Source organism: Ovis canadensis, chromosome 16 (genome assembly GCF_042477335.2).
Source record: "Ovis canadensis isolate MfBH-ARS-UI-01 breed Bighorn chromosome 16, ARS-UI_OviCan_v2, whole genome shotgun sequence".
Lineage (NCBI taxonomy): Eukaryota > Metazoa > Chordata > Mammalia > Artiodactyla > Bovidae > Ovis > Ovis canadensis.
This window is the reverse complement of record NC_091260.1, coordinates 48,827,496-48,847,055: the sequence shown is the minus strand read 5'-3', so window position 1 is coordinate 48,847,055 and position 19,560 is coordinate 48,827,496. Positions and strand designations below refer to the sequence as shown.

Genomic DNA, 19,560 nt, shown 5'->3' with positions numbered 1-19,560 from the left:
TCTTTGTAATAGTGGATCATTCCCCACTGGTGGATTGGTCAAGTTGGAGACTAGGAATAGCCTCAATGTCTCTGTTTGTCATTTTTTTTTCTTTATTTTTTCCTCATTCTCTGAATGAAGAGGTCTTTTCTTGGGTCTCCCAAGTCTTCTTGTGAGTCAAGGGAAATGACTTTCAGAAGTCCATGTGTATTTTCTTGTCAGATTGTGTGTATGCTCAGTCACGCAGTTGTGTCCTACTCTTTGTGACTCCATGGACTGTAGCCTGACAGGCTCAGCTGTCCATGGAATTTTCCAGACAAGACTACTGCAGTTCAGTTCAGGTCAGTTCAGCCACTCAGCCGTGTCCAAATCTTTGCGACCCTACGGACTATAGCCCACCAAGCTTCTCTGTCCATGGGATTCCCAGGCAAGAATACTGCAGTGGGTAGCCATTCCCTTCTACAGGGGATGTTCCTGACCCAGGCGTCAAACCCACATCTCTTGCATTGGCAGGTGGATTCTTTACCACTGCACCTGGGAAGCCCATTCAGCATCATTTCTGTCAGATATCTGAGCCCAAAGCTGTGAGCAAGTCCCCTGAAATGGCTGCCATTGCTCACCATGCTCCACTCACTCCCGGCCCCATGCAGCCTGTGTCTCACGACTGCCTCCTGACAAGGTCTATCTCTCACTCTTGCTCACCTGCTTTGCCCTGCAGTTCATATTAATTCTCACATTGTGCCCACAGATCTCAGGACTCACAGGTTTTTAAGTCAAACCATTCTTGGCCTAATGGTGTTGTTTCCTGTCGTTCATTTACTCAGTGCAGTTACTCTCTGCGACCCCATGGACTGCAGCGCACCAGGCTTCCCTGTCCATCACCAACTCCCGGAGCTTGCACACACTCATTTCACTGAGTAGGTGATGCCATCCAACCATCTCGTCCTCTGTCGTTCCCTTCTCCTCCTGCCTTCATTCTTTCCCAGGATCAAGGTCTTTTCCAATGAGTCAGCTCTTCGCATCAGGTGGCCAAAGTATTGGAGCTTCAGCTTCAGCATGGGTCCTTCCAATGAATATTCATGATTGATTTCCTTTAGGACTGACTGGTTTGATTTCCGTGCAGTCCAAGGGACTCTCAAGAGTCTTCTCCAACACCACCAGTTCAAAAGCATCAATTCTTTGGCACTCAGCCTTCTTAATGGTCCAACTCTCACATCCATACATGACTACTGGTAAAACCATAGCTTTGACTAGATGGACCTTTGTTGGCAAAGTAATGTGTCTGCTTTTTTAATAAGCTATCTAGGTTGGTCATAGCTTTTCTTCCAAGGAGCAAATGTCTTTTAATTTCATGGCTGCAGTAATCATCCGCAGTGATTTTGGAGCCCAAGAAAATAAAATCTGTCACTGTTTCCATTGTTTCCCCATCTATTTGCCGTGAAGTAATGGGACCAGATGCCATGTTGGTAAAGACTGCTAATAACCTCCCAATATCCATCTTCTCTTCTTCCTTTTAGTAAAAGAACCCACAAGTTTACTCTGAGCCTAAACAGAGACTAGCCAGGCTGCCAACATCTAGGGCTGGCTTCCCGGAAGCCACTGCATCTTTCTGGTCTGACCTCTGGTCTCATGCTTTGTTCTCTGCCTCTAAAAAACATCCAAAGATGTCTGTCATTGATGGTGATATTTGGAGAACCAGGGGCATGAATGAATAGGGCTTGGTAGGATGCTCCTGGAAGCACTGTTTCCTTCAGTTCAGTGGCTCAGTCGTGTCCGACTCTTTGCAATCCCATGAACCGCAGCACGCCAGGCCTCCCTGTCCATCACCAACTCCCAAAGTTCACCCAAACTCATGTCCATTGAGTCGGTGATGCCATCCAACCATTTCATCCTCTGTTGTCCCCTTCTCCTCCTGTCCTCAATCTTTCCCAGCATCGGGGTCTTTTCAAAGTCAGCTCTATGCATGAGATGGCCAAAGTGTTGATGTTTCAGCTTCAGCATCAGACCTTCCAGTGAACAGCCAGGACTGATCTCCTTTAGGATGGACTGGTTGGATCCCCTTGCAGTCCAAGGGACTCTCAAGAGTCTTCTCCAACACCACAGTTCAAAAGCATCAATTCTTCAGTGCTCAGCTTTCTTTATAGTCCAACTCTCACATCCATACATAACTAGTGGAAAAACCATAGCCTTGACCAGACGGACCTTTGTCAGCAAAGTAACGTCTGCTTTTTAATATGCTGTCTAGGTTGGTCATAACTTTCCTTCCAAGGAGTAAGCATCTCTTAATTTCATGGCTGCATTCACCATCTGCAGTGATTTTGGAGCCCCCCAAAATAAAGTCTCTCACTGTTTCCACTGTTTCCCCATCTATTTCCCATGAAGTGATGGGACCGGATCCCATGATCTTAGTTTTCTGAATGTTGAGCTTTAAGCCAACTTTTTCACTCTCCTCTTTCACTTTCATCAAGAGGCTCTTTAGTTTCTCTTCACTTTCTGCCATAAGGGTGGTGTCATGTGCATATCTGAGGTTATTGATATTTCTCCCGGCAATCTTGATTCCAGCTTGTGCTTCCTCCAGCCCAGCATTTCTCATGATGTACTCTGCATATAAGTTAAATAAGCAGGGTGACAATATACAGCCTTGACGTACTCCTTTTCTTATTTGGAACCAGTCTGTTGTTCCATGTCCAGTTCTAACTGTTGCTTCCTGACCTGCATACAGATTTCTCAAGAGGCAGGTCAGGTGGTCTGGTATTCCCATTACTCTCAGAATTTCCACAGTTTATTGTGATCCACACAGTCAAAGGCTTTGGCATAGTCAGTAAAACAGAAATAGATGTTTTTCTGGAACTCTCTTGCTTTTTCCATGATCCAGCGGATGTTGGCAATTTGATCTCTGGTTCCTCTGCCTTTTCTAAAACCAGCTTGAACATCAAGGAGTTCACGGTTCATGTATTGCTGAAGCCTGGCTTGGAGAATTTTGACCATTACTTTACTAGCATGTGAGATGAGTGCGATTGTGTGGTAGTTTGAGCATTCTTTGGCATTGCCTTTCTTTGGAATTGGAATGAAAACTGACCTTTTCCAGTCCCGTGGCCACTGCTGAGTTTTCCAAATTTGCTGGCATACTGAGTGCAGCACTTTCACAGCATCATTTTTCAGGATTTGAAATAGCTCCACTGGAATTCCATCACCTCCACTAGCTTTGTTTGTAGTGATGCTTCCTAAGGCCCACTTGACTTCACATTCCAGGATGTCTGGCTCTAGGTGAGTGATTACACCATCGTGATTATCTGGGTCGTGAAGATCTTTTTTGTACAGTTCTTCTGTGTATTCTTGCCACCTCTTCTTAGTATCTTCTGCTTCTGTCAGGTCCATACCATTTCTGTCCTTTATTGGGCCCATCTTTGCATGAAATGTCCCCTTGGTATCTCTAATTTTCTTGAAGAGATCTCTAGTCTTTCCCATTCTATTGTTTTCCTCTATTTCTTTGTATTGATCGCTGAGAAAGGCTTTCTTATCTCTCCTTGCTATTCTTTGGAACTCTGCATTTAAATGGGTATAACTTGCCTTTTCTCCTTTGCTTTTTGGTCCTCTTCTTTTCACAGCTATTTGTAAGGCCTCCTCAGACAGCCATTTTGCTTTTTTGCATTTCTTTTTCCTGGGGATGGTCTTGATCCCTGTGTCCTGTACAATGTCACAAACCTCTTAGAAACAATATATTTCCTTAGAAACAATATATTGTGTCCTTAGAAGCAATATTCTCCATGATCCTCTGGCATTCATATCAATTAGTTTGCACCAAATCCAAGCTCTAAGACTTAACAATAATGCTAATTAACATTTCTGTGTCTCAGTTACAAGATGGGGATAATTTTGTACCTATATCCAAAAGTTGCTGCAACAATCGTTTTAAGCGATTATGGTTCAATGATCTTATTTTGCAAATTTAAGAACAAAATATGACCATGTGAGGAGAAGCCAATGGCACCCCACTCCAGTACTCTTGCCTGGAAAGTCCCATGGACAGAAGAGCCTGGTGGGCTGCAGTCCATGGGGTCGCTAAGAGTCAGACACAACTGAGCGACTTCACTTTTACTTTTCACTTTCCTGCATTGGAGAAGGAAATGGCACCCCACTCAGTGTTCTTGCCTGGAGAATCCCAGGGACAGGTGAGCCTGGTGGGCTGCCGTCTATGGGGTCACGCAGAGTCAGACACGACTGAAGTGACTTAGCAGCAGCAGCAGCATACCATATGAACCAGTGCTTGAACCCCTCCGTAGATCTTGGAAAAATCTGTCATTAGCTTTACAGGAAACCTATCTCTGCCTACCTTACAGGATCATTAAAGAAAGACACAACATAGACCCAGGGCCACTAGCACATAAGGCAGCTTTGTGCTTACTACACAAAGGCGAGGGCTCCAGACTGACACATAAATCAGGGCTTGGCCAGCAGAGCAGGCCTGGATTTTCAGCCTTTACTCTTCCCTCGGCCAGATGCCTTCAGCATCACACGTGCAAGGCTGCTGATACACCTGTGACATGGGTGTACTTTCCAAAGTGCTGAGACCCAGGGTGGGGGTGAATGGGGACTAAACTCAAGTCCTTTTCTCTCACCAAACTGTTGTATCTAAGCATGAAGGTACCTATGCCTGAGAAGAGAGCATTTCTGCCTTCACACAAAGGCTCCGTCTCTCTGCCAAACCCTGCATCCACTTTTTACAAATGTGCAAAAATACCATCAAGCTGTGGGTGGCCCAGCACCTGTGGCAGCCCTGATAATTGGCACCAACTAGGCACTCTGCAAATATTAATGTTGCTCTCTAGGGGCCTCCCATTCTTTCCTGCCTGTATCATCTTCTCCTTACTTGCTCACTCTTGTATAACTCAATGTCAAGTTAATTAGCATATTTTCAAGGAAGTAATTGGAAACCTAAGTTGTTCTGGGGAGTTGCTTTACCAGTGTGTCCCTGGGCTTTATGGAACAGGGAGGGGTTGGGGGTGGCGGTCCACAAAAGACAGCACCTTTGGGATTTTGCCAGGTCTCTTGGCTGTCTGAATTGGCACACCGGTAGGAAGAAATTTGAGGTTGCAGCTCCTTGGAAACACCCCAAACTCATTTTAGGTAAAGCCAAGCCAAAGGGCTGTTCCTGGCTAGTACCCGAGTCTGCGGGTGGGAAGGTGGGAGGCCAAGTATCAATGCCCAGCCCTGTCAGACAGGTCTTGCCACTTTCAAGGGAAGGCTTGAAATATTCCAAGAGCCTGTTCTCTAAAACGTGGCCACTAGAGGGCACCTGCGTGTCTCATTCTTTCTGTAGTTTGTCCAACTGAACTGACAGGTTTGCTGAGCTGCTTTGGACCTTACCACGCCTGCCAAGAGACTGAGGGCAGCTGTAACAACTAGACAGCGTATTCAAAAGCAGAGGCATTACTTTGCCGACCAACGTCCATCTAGTCAAAGCTATGGTTTTTCCAGTAGTCATGTATGGATATGAGAGGTGGACCATAAAGAAGGCTGAGTGCTGAAGAATTGATGCTTTTGAACTGTGGTGTTGGAGAAGACTCTTGAGAGTCCCTTGGACTGCAAGGAGATCCAACCAGCCAATCCTAAAGGAAATCAACCCTGAATATTCATTTGAAGGACTGATGCTGATGCTGAAGCTCCAATACCTTGGCTACCTGGTGGCAAGAGCCGACTCAGAAAAAACCCTGGTGCTGGGAAAGATTGAAGGCAGGAGAAGGGGATGACAGAGGATGAGATGATTGGACGGCATCACAGACTCAATGGACATGAGTTTGAGTAAACTCTGGGAGATGGTGAAGGACAGGGAAGCCTGTCCCTGGGGCGCTGCAGTCCATGGGGTAGCAAAGAGTCAGACACTACTGAGCAGCTGAACAACATACCACACAGGTAGGTTATGAAGGTGGACAGCAGAGGCTTTACATGTTCACCCACATTATTTCAGCTGAGTGAGCTACCTCAGACATTCAATTTCTCCATCAAAGGACACATACACTTGATAATGCAAAGGCTAACTTATATTCCCAACAGCATTTGAGAATTAACTGTTGACCCACATCCTCATTAACACTGGACATGATCAATTTTGTACATTTTTTCTAACATGATGGATTTAAAATACATATGGAGAACATCTGTTTTTAATGAGTTTCTGTATTTTGTCTCTTCCTATCTTGTTATTATTCTTTGCCCTGTGAGTGCGTGCTTAGCTGTGTCTGACTCTCTGCAGTTCCATGGACTGTAGCCCGCCAGGCTCCTTTTCCCATGGAACTCTCCAGGCAAGAAATCTGGAGTGGGTTGCCATTTCCTTCTCTAAGGGATCTTTTGACCCAGGGATCGAACCTGTGTCATTTGCATTGGCAGGTAGATTCTTTACCACTATGACACCTGGGAAGCCCCATTCTTTGCCTTATATGGATGTTAAAGCTGATATGTATTTTCTTTTAATCCACAAAATCTCCTTGTGCAAGGAAATATGGTTTCTGTCTAGCCCTGTCCTACCGGAAGGCAGAGCCCCCTGTGCAAGTCCTCATTCTCTTCCAAACCCCGTGGCTGTCTCCTCACAAGGACTGTTCACTCTGCGAAACTGCTCTCCTTTCCGAGTTTTGTGACGGAGCCTGTTGCTATGGTAGCACTGTCTGCTGCAGATGAAAACCTCCTGCAAGGCCAGGCCGGGTTTGCTTACTTGCTCTGGTCAGCAAATAGATGCTACTCAAAAAGTGTCACAATTGACAAAGATAGGTTTCAGATCTGGCTTCTCCCTGCCAAAAGAATAAATGGAATATAGGATTCTGACCACAATTAATGTGTAAAACAGGGAGTTTGGCTAGCATCGATGCCAACGGAAAAATAAGCACTAAAGCAGACAGAGGCCCTCTGCTGATTCAAAACAAACGTAGTGGCATAACTTCAAATTCATCATCTGTAGCAACTTGTAAGGGAATTTTAAGTGTCAGCTCTAGTTTCAGATGACCTAAGGATTTCTTTTCCATTTTAAAAGAAAGTTTTTCAGATTATACATACTTCTTTTTAAAGAAATACATGATCACTGAAGACAATTAGCAATTTCTTCAAAAGTACCAAAAAAAAAAGTGACCTATCACCCTTCCATTTAAAGATAACTGCAAAGAACGTATCATTTATTATTTCCTTCTAGTTTATATTTATAGGCACACATATAATGTATAAATATTACGTTTTTTCCGAAACAAGAATCATAAGATTCTGTATCTTGCCTTTTTATTTTTATCATTGGTATCGGCCTGTCATTAAATACATTCTGCAACCTGATTTTCAATGGCTGAATGATATTCTATTACAAAGATATATCATAATTTATTATAATAATAAGCTTCCTTCTATGTCCAGACAATGTCTTCACTCCCTCAAACTCCTGTTTCCTCTTCCTGGGACCATGGGCTGCTTCCATTTCCCAGTCTCCCTTGCAGTTTGGCTGGACCATGTGACTGAGTTCCAGCCAGTGCAATCTAGGTGAAAGTGACTGGCCCTGGTGTTAAAGTCAACCCATGCCAACCTCTTGCCCTCTTTCATTGCTGCAAGTACGTGTGGAAGCCACGTGTTCCAGATGCAAGGTGATAATCGGGAAGCAGCCTTTATCCTCGACTCACCAGTTGGAACAGAAAAGACAACTCGACTAGCATCAGACTATGACTGAGTGAGAAACAAACCTCTTTGTGTTGTTGCACAGAGCCCAGTGAAGTAAATATGTGAGTCAAAGACCTGCAGGTTGCTTCCAACTTTCCATTACTGTAAGTAAAGAGCAACACATTGATTATATGCAATTATGTTGCTTTATGTTGCTAAAATAACCAAGCAGTATAGTACTGGAGTTTTTTTCCTGTTTTAAATAGGTAGATAGTGATTATTTTCTTCTTTATATTTTCCTATAATTGTATAGTTTTCTACAGAGAACTATTTTTTTAACTTTTGTAATATTATTGTGTTTTTTAAAAGTTATTTATTTTTAATTGAAGGATAATTGCTTTATGGTATTGCATTGGTTTCTACCAAACATCAACCTGAATCAGCCATAAGTTTACCCATGTCCCCTCCCACTGGAACATCCCTCCCACCTCCCACCCTTCTAGGCTGTTACAAAGCCCCAGCAAATTCCCATTGGCTATCTATTTTACATATGGTAGTGGATGTTTCCATGTTATTCTCTTCATACCTCCCACCCTCTGCTTCTTCCCCTCCCTCAGCCGTGTCCATAAGTCTGTTCTTAATGTCTGTGTCTCCACTGTTATTCTGCAAAAGGGTTCATCAGTGCCATCTTTCTAGATTGCATATATATGTGTCAGTATACGATAACTGCTTTTCTCTTTCTGACTTACTTCACTCTGTAAAGAATAAGAATGTATGGAAAAAATCCCACTGCTGGGCATACACACCAAGGAAACCAGAATTGAAAGAGACACATGTACCCCAATGCTCATTGCAGCACTGTTTACAATACCAGAACATGGAAGCAACTAGATGTCCAGCAGCAGATGAATGGATAGGAAAGCTGTGGTACATACACACAACGGAATATTACTCAGCCAATAAAAAGAATACATTTGAATCAGTTCTAATGAGGTGGATGAAACTGGGGCCTATTATACAGAGCAAAGTAAGTCAGAAAGAAAAACATCAATACAGTATATTAACGCATATATATGGAATTTAGAAAGATGGTAACGCTGACGCTATGTGCGAGACAGCAAAAGACACAGATGTAAAGAACAGTCTGTTGGACTCTGTGGGAGAAGGTGACGGTGGGATGATTTGAGAGAATAGCATTGAAACATGTATATTATCACATGTGAAATAGATCGCCAGTCCAGGTTCGATGCACGAGACAGGGTGCTCAGGGCTGATGCACTGGGACGACCCTGAGGGATGGGATGGGGAGGGAGGTGGGAGGGAGGGTCAGGACAAGGAGCACATGTACACCCATGGCTGATTCATATGAATGTATGGCAAAAACCACCACCTCCAATTAAAATTTTTAAAAAAACAATGTATGGAAAGAGATAAACAGCATTATCTGGGGGACAACCTCTGAAGCTGAGGTGTCTGGCCATAGACTTTCTGAAACAGGGCCCACTTTTCCATGGGAGGGTCTGTGCCCCAACCCAGCTCCCTGTGGGTTAGGGGCTCTAGTTCCCCCAGTTCTAAGAAGCCAAAGTCTAAAACAGCTGCCAAGAGCCCATATTCTCAGACAAGTGCTGCACAGCATGCATGCAAACTCAGGCTGCATGGAATGCAATTCTGTCTGTTCACTCTGTTGTTTTTTTTTTTTTTTTTTTTTTTTCTTTTCGGGCCCGCGGGGGCTGGCCCGGGCGTGGGGGGGGCGGCGGCGCCTCGTCCAGCCGCGGCGCGCGCCCAGCCCCGCTTCGCGCCCCAGCCCGACCGACCCAGCCCTTAGAGCCAATCCTTATCCCGAAGTTACGGATCCAGCTTGCCGACTTCCCTTACCTACATTGTTCCAACATGCCAGAGGCTGTTCACCTTGGAGACCTGCTGCGGATATGGGTACGGCCCGGCGCGAGATTTACACCCTCTCCCCCGGATTTTCAAGGGCCAGCGAGAGCTCACCGGACGCCGCCGGAACCGCGACGCTTTCCAAGGCGCGGGCCCCTCTCTCGGGGCGAACCCATTCCAGGGCGCCCTGCCCTTCACAAAGAAAAGAGAACTCTCCCCGGGGCTCCCGCCGGCTTCTCCGGGATCGGTTTCGTTACCGCACTGGAAGTCTGTTCACTCTGGATGAAGCCCACTGGTTGACATGTAGAACTCACAGGCAACACTTCCGACCAGTGTCTCACTTTTGTTGTTGTTGATCGCTGCATTTTTTAAAATTTTAATATTTTGTATTTAATATTTTACTAAGTAACATAATTATATGGATAAAAATTCAAATGATATGAAAAGGAAGAGTTAAAACTATCCCCTCTGTCCCTCAGTTGTCTTCCCCAGAGGCAATTAATTTTATTTCTTTTATACCCCTAAAGAGATTATAATTGATTATAACCTGAAAAGAACAACCCCCCCACCAACAAATGTGGCTCCTCATATTCTTTGATTTTTAAAGATATTACCATAAAAAATAAAAACAAATGATAAAAAAAAGAATCTGCACAGATAGGTCCAAAATGAAAAACTACAAACTCTCCCTACACATTACCCCCCATTCGTAGCCCTTCTCCTCAAGAATATCCACAGTCACCAAATTTCTTGTATTCCTCCTCCAAACAGGCTCATGCATATATGCCATAAACATTAACAAATTAAATAGATAAATGGACATACCACATACACGTCTCTGATTCTTTTTTCACTTAATTGAATATCTTGGACATATCTCCACAGCAGCTGATAAAGCACATAATCTTCCTTCCTTCCTTTCCTTTGAAAGGATGAATCATAGAGTTTTCAGTAGTCTTCCATTGAATGATCTTCAGTTTGTTACTAGTTTTTGCTATTACAATGTTTTTCCTACCATCACCCCATTTCCCCTACAATGTTTTTCTAATGAGAATCTGTGTGTGTTACAGTTTTGCAACTATGAATATTTGTAAGTCTACATTTCCAGCTAAGTGAATATTATTACTTTTTCTTCCTAAAAAGGAGGGGTATTTTCAAAGGAAATGGTCTTATTCATTCTTTTCTGAAATATTTATACTTTCATCTTTAGGCATCATGTTCTAATAATTTCTAAGAAAACAATTTTTATGATTATTTTTGCTACAAAATCTAGTAACATTAATGACATTTTTTTCCTTCTTGGGTTTTAAAATTTAGCTTATTTTGTCTTGAATTTGAATGAACATTTCTCCCTGGTCTGTTTTCAAAAAATGCCCTGAGAATGTGGAAATTACCTGAGTTTTATTCCACCGTGACTAAGCATCATCAAATAATTGCTGTTATGTTAGAATTGAATGAAAGAACCTACATTTTAAAAGCTGACAAGATTGGATATAAAGGTGAATAACTTTAGGAAGTATTCATTTTAGTCTAGATGAAATTTAAACACAAATGGAATCACCAGAGAAAGATAAACCTTACCATAACTCCCTCAAATAAATTTTGTTTTTGGCATTTCAACAAAATTCACAGGAAATTCAAGGACAAGTTCCACCAATCCTCTTTTCGTTCCCCAAACTGTTTCCTTAGTAGTATTGTGTTATATGAGCTTCCCTGGTGACTGAGATGGTAAAGAATCTGCCTGCAATGCAGAAAATGCGGGTTCGATCCCTGGGTTGGGAAGATACCCTGGAGAAAGGAATGGCTACCTGTTCGAGTATTCTTGCCTGGAGAGTGCCATGGACGGAGGAGCCTGGCAGATTATAGCCCGTGGGGTCACAGGGAGTTGGACACAACTGAGAGACTAACACTGTTACTTTTTTCATCATGTTATTAGTACATAAATTTTTATTCTAATGTGATGTTTAAGTTAATAGATTAGCCTTACACAATTCCAGCAGGCTTTCAGCAGTTTTCAGATTGAAGTCTAAGGCAAAAATATTTGAATCTTTTGAAAAACTGGATTGTTTCAGAAGAATATTTTATTGGAGAGAGAAATCTACCCTAGGAAAGTGGAAAAAAAAAAAAAACAAGTTCCTTGTATTTTCTCCCAATAACTTCATCATTTAGTACTTCAAAATATAACTGTAGGGAGTGTCTTTTCAGTCATAGCTGAGTAGCTCTCATTAAACTACCCCTCCTACATACAACAATATCAAACACTAGGAAAAATACAAATAAAAAACACATAAAAAGCAGTGGAGAACTGACAAAAACAGTAAGATTCTGGAAGAGAATTAACACTTGGAACAAAGGAAAGAGTATGGAGTAAGTTTCCCATATTTTATGGCCCTTAGCCTGAGACCCCACAAGTCTTGTGCAGTGTGAGGGTAACTAAAACTCTGTTAGAAAGCTTACAATATTTCTGGCTTGAAGAATCAGAGGTCAGAGTTTGATGCAAACACAATTGTTTGGAAAATAAAGTGAGAAACAGCAGAAAAGAAATACCTAGAGGGGAAAAACTTTATATTCTGTGCTTAAACTTACATCATTGATAAACTATGAATCATGACTGTGCAAGACAGAATTCAAAACAGCCTAGATAAAAACAAGCCCCCACCAAAAAAAAAAAGAAAGAAAGAAAGAAAAAACAGTGAATTTAGATTTGAGCTGCTACTACTGCAGTCAATATCTTGTTTGCAGTTTGAGTCTAACCACATTCTGCAACTGCTCAGTCGCTCAGTCGCGCCTGACTTTTTGTGACCCTATGATGGAGCGTAGCTCACAGGCTCCTCTATCCATAGGATTTTCCCAGCAAGAATATTGGGGTGGGTTGCCATTTCCTCCTCCAGGGGATCTTCCCAATGCAGGGATTGGACCCACATCTCCTGCATCTCCTGCACAGTAGGCAGATTCTTTACTGCTGAGCCACGGGGAAGCCCCTAACCACATTAACTGCCCATTTAAAAAAGAAAATCAATGTCGCTGGAGGAATGTAATAGAACTCATTTTCATAACATAATATTTACAATGTCCAGGTTGTAATCCAGAATTACTTGACAATCCAAAAATAAATAAACAAACCAGGAAATGCGATACATTCTCATTCAAGCCACAGTGAATATAGCCTGATTCTAAGATGTCTAGATGTTAGAATAACCAAGTCATGCTCTAAAAGCAGTAATTAGAACTATGCTCAATGAGGTAAAGGAAAATATGCCCAGCATGAGCTAAAGGATAGTAAATATCAGGAAAGAAATAGAAAATATATATAAAAAAGAAAAATTTTAGAATTGAAATATATACTACCTATCATACAAAATTTAGTAGATGAATTTGATAGCAAAACTAAGATGAGAGGAGAGGAGTCAATAAGCTTAAATAAAGTTTGATAGAAGCTTTCCAGTCTAAAAAACACAAAGAAAAAAAGTGAAAACAACAAAGTCCCAGGGCATTTGGGACTATATGAAGGGAGAGGTCTAACATATGAGTAATTGGATTCTAGGAGAGAGATGAGAAAGATAAAAGAGTAGAAAAAAATTTGAAGAAACACTAGCTGAGAATTTCTCAAATTTGGTAAAAGACATAAATTTACAAATTCAAGAAGCTCAACAAATGTCAAGCCTGATGAATAATGATACTAATTTTTAAAAAATCTCTAAACACATCATTGTCATATTGACAACCAAACAGAAAGAAAAAAAAATATTGAAAGCAAGCAGAGAAAAATGACAGATTATATATACAGGGGAATAAAAATTTGAATTACTGACAACTTCTCAACAGAAACAATAGAGATCAGAAAATCACAGAACAACATTTTAAAAGTTTGAAAGGTAAAAGCTATCAACTGAATATGCTATACCCAGCAAAAACATCCCTCAAGTATGAGATGAAGTGAAGTGTCAGTCACTCAATTATGTCTGATTCTTTTGGACCTCATGGACTACAGCCCGCTAGGCTCCTCTGGCCATGGGATTCTCCAGGCGAGAATACTGGAGTGGGTTTCCATTTCCTTCTCCAGGGGATCTTCCCAACCCAGGGATCCAACCCGGGTGTCCCACGTTGCAGGCAGATTCTTTACCATCTGAGCCACCAGGGAAGCTGGATGAGATGAAGTAAAGACATTAAACACACACACACACACACAACTAAGAGGGTATATCTCCATATCTGCATTTAAAAATGCTAAAGGAAATCCTTCAGGCTTAGGGAAACAAGAACAGATGAAAACTCGGATCTTTGGGAAGACTGAAGAACACTGGGGTAAAGGTAAACATGTAAATATTAAAGACTATTTTTCCTCTTAATTCCTTTAAAATACATATTATATGCCAGTTTTATCTTGTCATAAACATAATACATTTTATAACTATAACATAAAGGACAAGAAGCATGGTTAAATGGACCTAGTAGGTGAAATGGTTTAATATTATCTCAAGCAAACAGTAAAAATTAAAGATGTATATCTTAATCCATTAGGCCGCATACCAAAAAGTTCTATAAAGAGGAACAACAAAAACCCAAAAGCAAATTTAAAATAAAATTCTTTTAAAAATTCATATGATGTAAAAGAAGGCAGAAAAGGAGAAACAGAAGGATAAAAAGCAGGGAGAATGAAAGAGAAAACATGTAGTAAACCAATAATTACCTTAAATGTAAGTGTGCTAAACATTCTCTATCAAATTAAAATGCAGAGAACGTACTTTTAAAAAAACTTCCAACTACATGCTCTCAATAAGAGATGCTGTTTAAATATCAATACGAACATGACTATAGATTCATTTTAGGTCAAGGTTAGCACATCATTTTCAAAAGTTTCCAAAGTTCCCACCTGACTCTCCCTCAAAGTACTTCCTTCCTGACTGGATTAATGTTCTGTCCTGTAGTATTAATTACTATGCTCATTTTTATTAATCCCCATAACCACAGGCCAAAAGAATAAAAGCAGTTATCCAAGCAAACACATATTCAACAGTATCTCTAAAGCCCATGGAGCAAAAAGAAAAAAAAGAAAAAAGATCCAAAATGCTTCCCTGGCGGCTCAGACGGTAAAGAATCCACCTGCAATGCAAGAGACCTGGGTTTGATCCCTGGGTCAGAAAGATCCTCTGGAGAAGGGAATGGCACCTCTCTCCAGTATTCTTGCCTGGAGAATTCCATGGACAGAGGACCCTGGCAGGCTACAGTCTTTGGAATCACAAAGAGTCAGACACAACTGAGCAACTAACACTACTACTACGGTCTGGTTTCTGATGATTTCTGGAATAAGGTGTGAAAACTATCGGAACACGCAGGAGAGGGTGGAATGTGTAGAAGCGATCAATCCTTCAACCAATCTTCCACTAACATTTAGTTCAAGCAAGAAGCTCCTTTAGAACTATTAAGGATGCTATTATCCCTCACTTAAATCCACTTACCAGACACTGAAGGAAAGCAATTCATACTCAAGCACTTAAAGGAATCCTCTGAAATTCTAAAACATGAAAGCTCCATGTGGCCCTATAACATGTAACACCTTGCTTTGTCATTGTCAGCTCCCTTTTTTGTTTGCTTTTGATTTTTTTAAAAAATATACACATTTGGAAATGATAACTGTCTCTTAGCTAATCAAGATTTATGATATATTTTAGATTAGAAACTTTTCAAAATTACTGTTTTGTTTTTTGCAATATAAAAATACATTTACCAAATAACATTTTAATTTCCATTGTTTTCTTAGAAATAATGCCACTGTCACCAACAATCATAACCACAGAAGCGTGCTTTAAAACCTAAAAGTGAATCTTTAATATATCAAATGTGATAACATCCAAAAAGAAATAGAGAATTCTTATCCATGAAGGAAATTGTAAATCATCATCCACTACTTACTTGATGAAGCCACTTTCTTCAGAAAACTCCCAATTCCTTCAAATTCTATCAGTCTGGTTATCAAATACTGCCAAATATGTAATTACAAATATTTGTAGCAGTTTAACAAATAGAATAATAATTTATATTTCACAGCTTACATAGATGATTTCATACGCCTATATCTACGTGTGTGCTCAGTTGCTTCAGTCATGTCAGACTCTTTGCAACCCCATGGACTGTAGGCCTCCAGCCTCCTCTGTCCATGGCGACTCTCCAGGCAAGAATCCTGGAATGGGTTGCCATGCCCTCTTCCATATCTACATCCATAGACAGATCTATGTAATATTCCTGATACTTACAGAACTGTATTTCCCCTGAGAAACTGGATAGGGTAAGGCTAACTAACATTCCACTCATGTCTCGCCTGTCATAGTGTTGGAGCAAAAATGGAAATGAGTGAGTGGCCTTTCGCACATACCAGCCAAACAGGCTTGCAAAAGTTAAACAATCTTGGTCATTCTTTAGCTGTTACTACTAACAAACACTTGTAGTTGGGCTTGTCCTTCACAAAGCTAATTACTCTCTGACTCCGTATAGATTATACCCCGACACTTGGCATTCTTGTTCCCTTACAATCGCTTGGAGCATTCTGCATTTCAGAAAAAAGGCCATGAGCCAATTATTTCAGGGAAACCAGACCCTGTTGCTGAGTTGCCTCAGGCCAGCTGTAGTTGTTTTGAAACTTTGCAAAGAAAGAATAAAAATGCTAGACCTTCATGAGGATATAAAACTTCTCTCTATTCCCAAGGGATGGGGCACAGTACTTGAGGTGCTAGCCTGTTACGTATTCCGGGCAAAGATTAAAGCCATTTTTCTATTTCCTACAAACTCAGTTTCCGTATTCTTTATTGGCACCGGTGGACAGGGGGCCAAGATTCTGGCAACAATAGTTACATATGTGAGACTTTCTGGTGAAAGATGAGGAAGGATGGATCAAGAATCATTCCCAGGTTTTTTGATTTCGTATCTGAGTTAAAGGTTGGGGCATTCACTTAATATAAGAGAATCAAAGGTGGAAAAGTGAAGCATTTGAACTTGAACATATTGATTTTGATGTACAAATAAGCTGGTCTATAGTTCAGATGAAATAATTGCAATGGAGAGGAAGATTCAGGGTTCAAGAGAGCACAAGAGACCGTGAAAATCAGGAGCATGGACAGGATCATTGGGGAGACTGTGGATTCAGAGGAGAGAGTCAACGATGGGCCCTGGGTCAGGCCAACATCTAGGAGACAGATGAATGAAAAGGGGCAGGGAAATGATTAAAGGACATTTTCGCATATTGAGGTATTTAGGGAAGTCATTCTGGCTTATACACAAGTTAACCTGAATTTAATGCTAACTAAAACAGCCTATCTCTGATACAGAGAACTCAAACAGGAGCTCTGTAACAACCTAGAGGGGTGGGGTGGGGAGGGAGGTGGGAGGGAGACACATGTATACCCATGGCTGATTCATGTTGATATTTGGCAGAAACAACAAAATTCTGTGAAGCAATTATCCTTCAATAAAAAAAAATTCAGAAAAAAAAATACATGTCCATCTGCTTTAATTATGAAAGAAAAGGGAGCACTGACCAGAAGAATGTCCATGTTAAAAATAAAGATTAAATGCATCATTAAATGCCTCCATTCCTGGGATACCAGGGCCGATACTCCTTCAATAACAAGACTCCTTTTCCAGTTGCCAAGGCCATACTAACTCCCTGTGTACGTGCTGATCTGTTTTTTTTTTTTTCTTGAAACCTTAAAGGAATGTATCCCTGACTTGTTTAACGTTCTTTGTTTGGACAACATATTAAACTGTGCGGAAAACCATACTTCTCTGTACCTTTCTCCTGGCTTCTGCTGCTGGCCAGCGATCCTCGGCATTCCTTGGCTTGAGGCAGCGTAACTCCAGTCTCTGCCTCAGGAATCACACGGTGTTCCTCTTGGGTTTCTGTGTTCACATTTTCCTCTTCCTATAAGAATAACAGGCTTCGGGCTAATCCAGTCTCAACTTGATGAAATTTGCAAAATCTATATTTCCAAATAGGGTCATATTCTGAAATTCTGGGTGGACATGAATTTTTGGAGGACACTATTCAACCTAGTACATCATCCTAAAGGAATGATCACAGATTTACAGGTGCTATATTAACTAGTCTCTAGAAAGAGGAGTATACACAAGGAATTAGAATGGTGCACAAAATAAGTGAATTTTATGTGGACACCTGTTGAAGGATCGAGAGGATGTCCCCTCTGGTTGACTCTCCAACCCCAAATAATCAGAGCCTCCTTATCCCCTCCCCTGTCCTTGGAATATATGTTCTGCTGGCTGTATCTGTACCAGGAGCCATTTTCAAGGATGCAACCTTGACAGAACAATGTGTTGTTGAGATCGTGGGGTCTGTACACAGGACTGAATCCCATTAAGGCTTCTATATAACTTTTAAGATTCTGGCAGGTGGGTGAGGAGATTTGGAGATGTATTCATCTTGCTACTGTGGGAGACAAGCCTCCTATGTAAGTTCATTGCTTATTTAAACTGCCACCTACAAAATCAGTCCTGAATGTTCATTGGAAGGACTGATGCTAAAGCTGAAACTCCAATACTTTGGCCGCCACCTGATGTGAAGAACTGACTCATTTGAAAAGACTCTGATGCTGGGAAAGATCGAAGACAGGAGGAGAAGGGAACGGCAGAGGATGAGATGGTTGGATGGCATCACCTACTCAATGGACATGAGTTTGAGTAAGTTCTGGGAGTTGGTGATGGACAGGGAAGCCTGTCATACTGCAGTCCATGGGATCACAAAGAATCAGACACACTGAGCAACTGAACTGAACTGAACTGAACAAATCTGAATGGGTCTGCCTCTCCTTGACCTTTGTGTAAGGGGGCCAATTTAGAATTTCACCAGGGGAACTAGAGGGTCCTGAACCAACAGCAGGGAATATTTTGCAACTCAGTTTCTTTCAATTGTTAGAGGAACCCAAAGCAAGTTAAGACTCACTTTGCAGAAATTCATCACACTATTTTTTTTTTTTTTTCACTCTATGAAAAAGTCAATCAGAAAGCCTTCCTTACCCTCAGGACCTGGTGTGACAGAGCTTCCGTAGCCAGATGGCTAAACTAATGGACTCTTTAAAACTCTTAATGAGAGGTGTGGCAAAGTACCTTACATTTATTTAGACAAGAGTACCTTTAACTTCATTGTCATTAAATATTTACTATATGCACCACGGTCTTCGTGGCATCATCAGACACAACCTGTCTAAAAAGAACTCTTTCCCTGGGATGGCATTGGAAGGAGCAATAACCGTGGACAAACATAAAAGCATTTGAGCTTTAAACATAAAAGCATTTGGACAGATTCTGACATTTTGAGCCATTCAGTTAATTCAAGAAGTGACTCTTAAGATATGATTCATGGGTGGTCCTTCTCCATTACTCTTAGTTCTCCCAATCACTGTGATACTTTGCAGCCCCTGAATCTCATCAGGCTTAGTCGCCCAGAGCCAGGTCCCATGGACAAGACCACAGAGCTGCAGGGCACCCCTGCCCAACACCCCAGCCCTGCCAATCTCCCTCTGGATCCAAGGGTGGCACCACAGCAGCCGTATTTAGATGGTTTCCATACCAGATCCCAGGTGGATACGCCTTTAGCTAGTCCACCATGTAACTATGGTGGGGGTTTACTGGCTAAGTCTTGTCTAATTCTTGCAACCCCATGGACTGTGTAGCCTACCAGGCTCCTCTGTCCAAGGGATTTCCCAGGCAAGAATACTAGAGTGGGTGGCCATTTCCTTCTCCAGGGGATCGTCCACACTCAGGGATGGAACCAGGCTCTTCTGCATTGCAGGCAGATTCTTTACCGACTGTACCACCAGGTAAGCCCCCGTGTAACTATGAAGAGAGGGCAAATATGCATTTCAAGGGCCCTGTATTTGAAATATGTATTTCAAAGATTAAATGGCATCATTAAGAGAAAAAGTAAGCCACGTCATAGCACACATAGCTCTTTGTGTAAGGCTACGGGACAGTTAATGCAAGGACAACTGTGTCTGCCAGGGAGTTTCTAGGCAGGAACGCGAACCAGGATCCTAGAACTCAAATTTTATTGCTCTGAACTCC

At 41.6% G+C, this 19,560-nt stretch overlaps 1 protein-coding gene across 4 annotated transcripts in view; it reads right to left on the bottom strand.

Annotated features, from left to right (window-relative positions):
* Nucleotides 1-19,560, bottom strand: part of LOC138421781 (uncharacterized) — a 211,368-nt gene that overhangs the window by 190,207 nt on the left and 1,601 nt on the right. For all 4 annotated transcript variants that reach the window (XR_011249636.1, XR_011249637.1, XR_011249635.1 and 1 more), the window contains exon 2: nucleotides 17,275-17,404. Coding sequence is in view for 1 of the 4 variants with exons in the window: in XM_069556143.1 (XP_069412244.1) it covers nucleotides 17,275-17,404 (130 nt within the window). In the remaining 3 variants the exon portion in view is untranslated. The remainder of the gene's footprint in view (nucleotides 1-17,274; nucleotides 17,405-19,560) is intronic.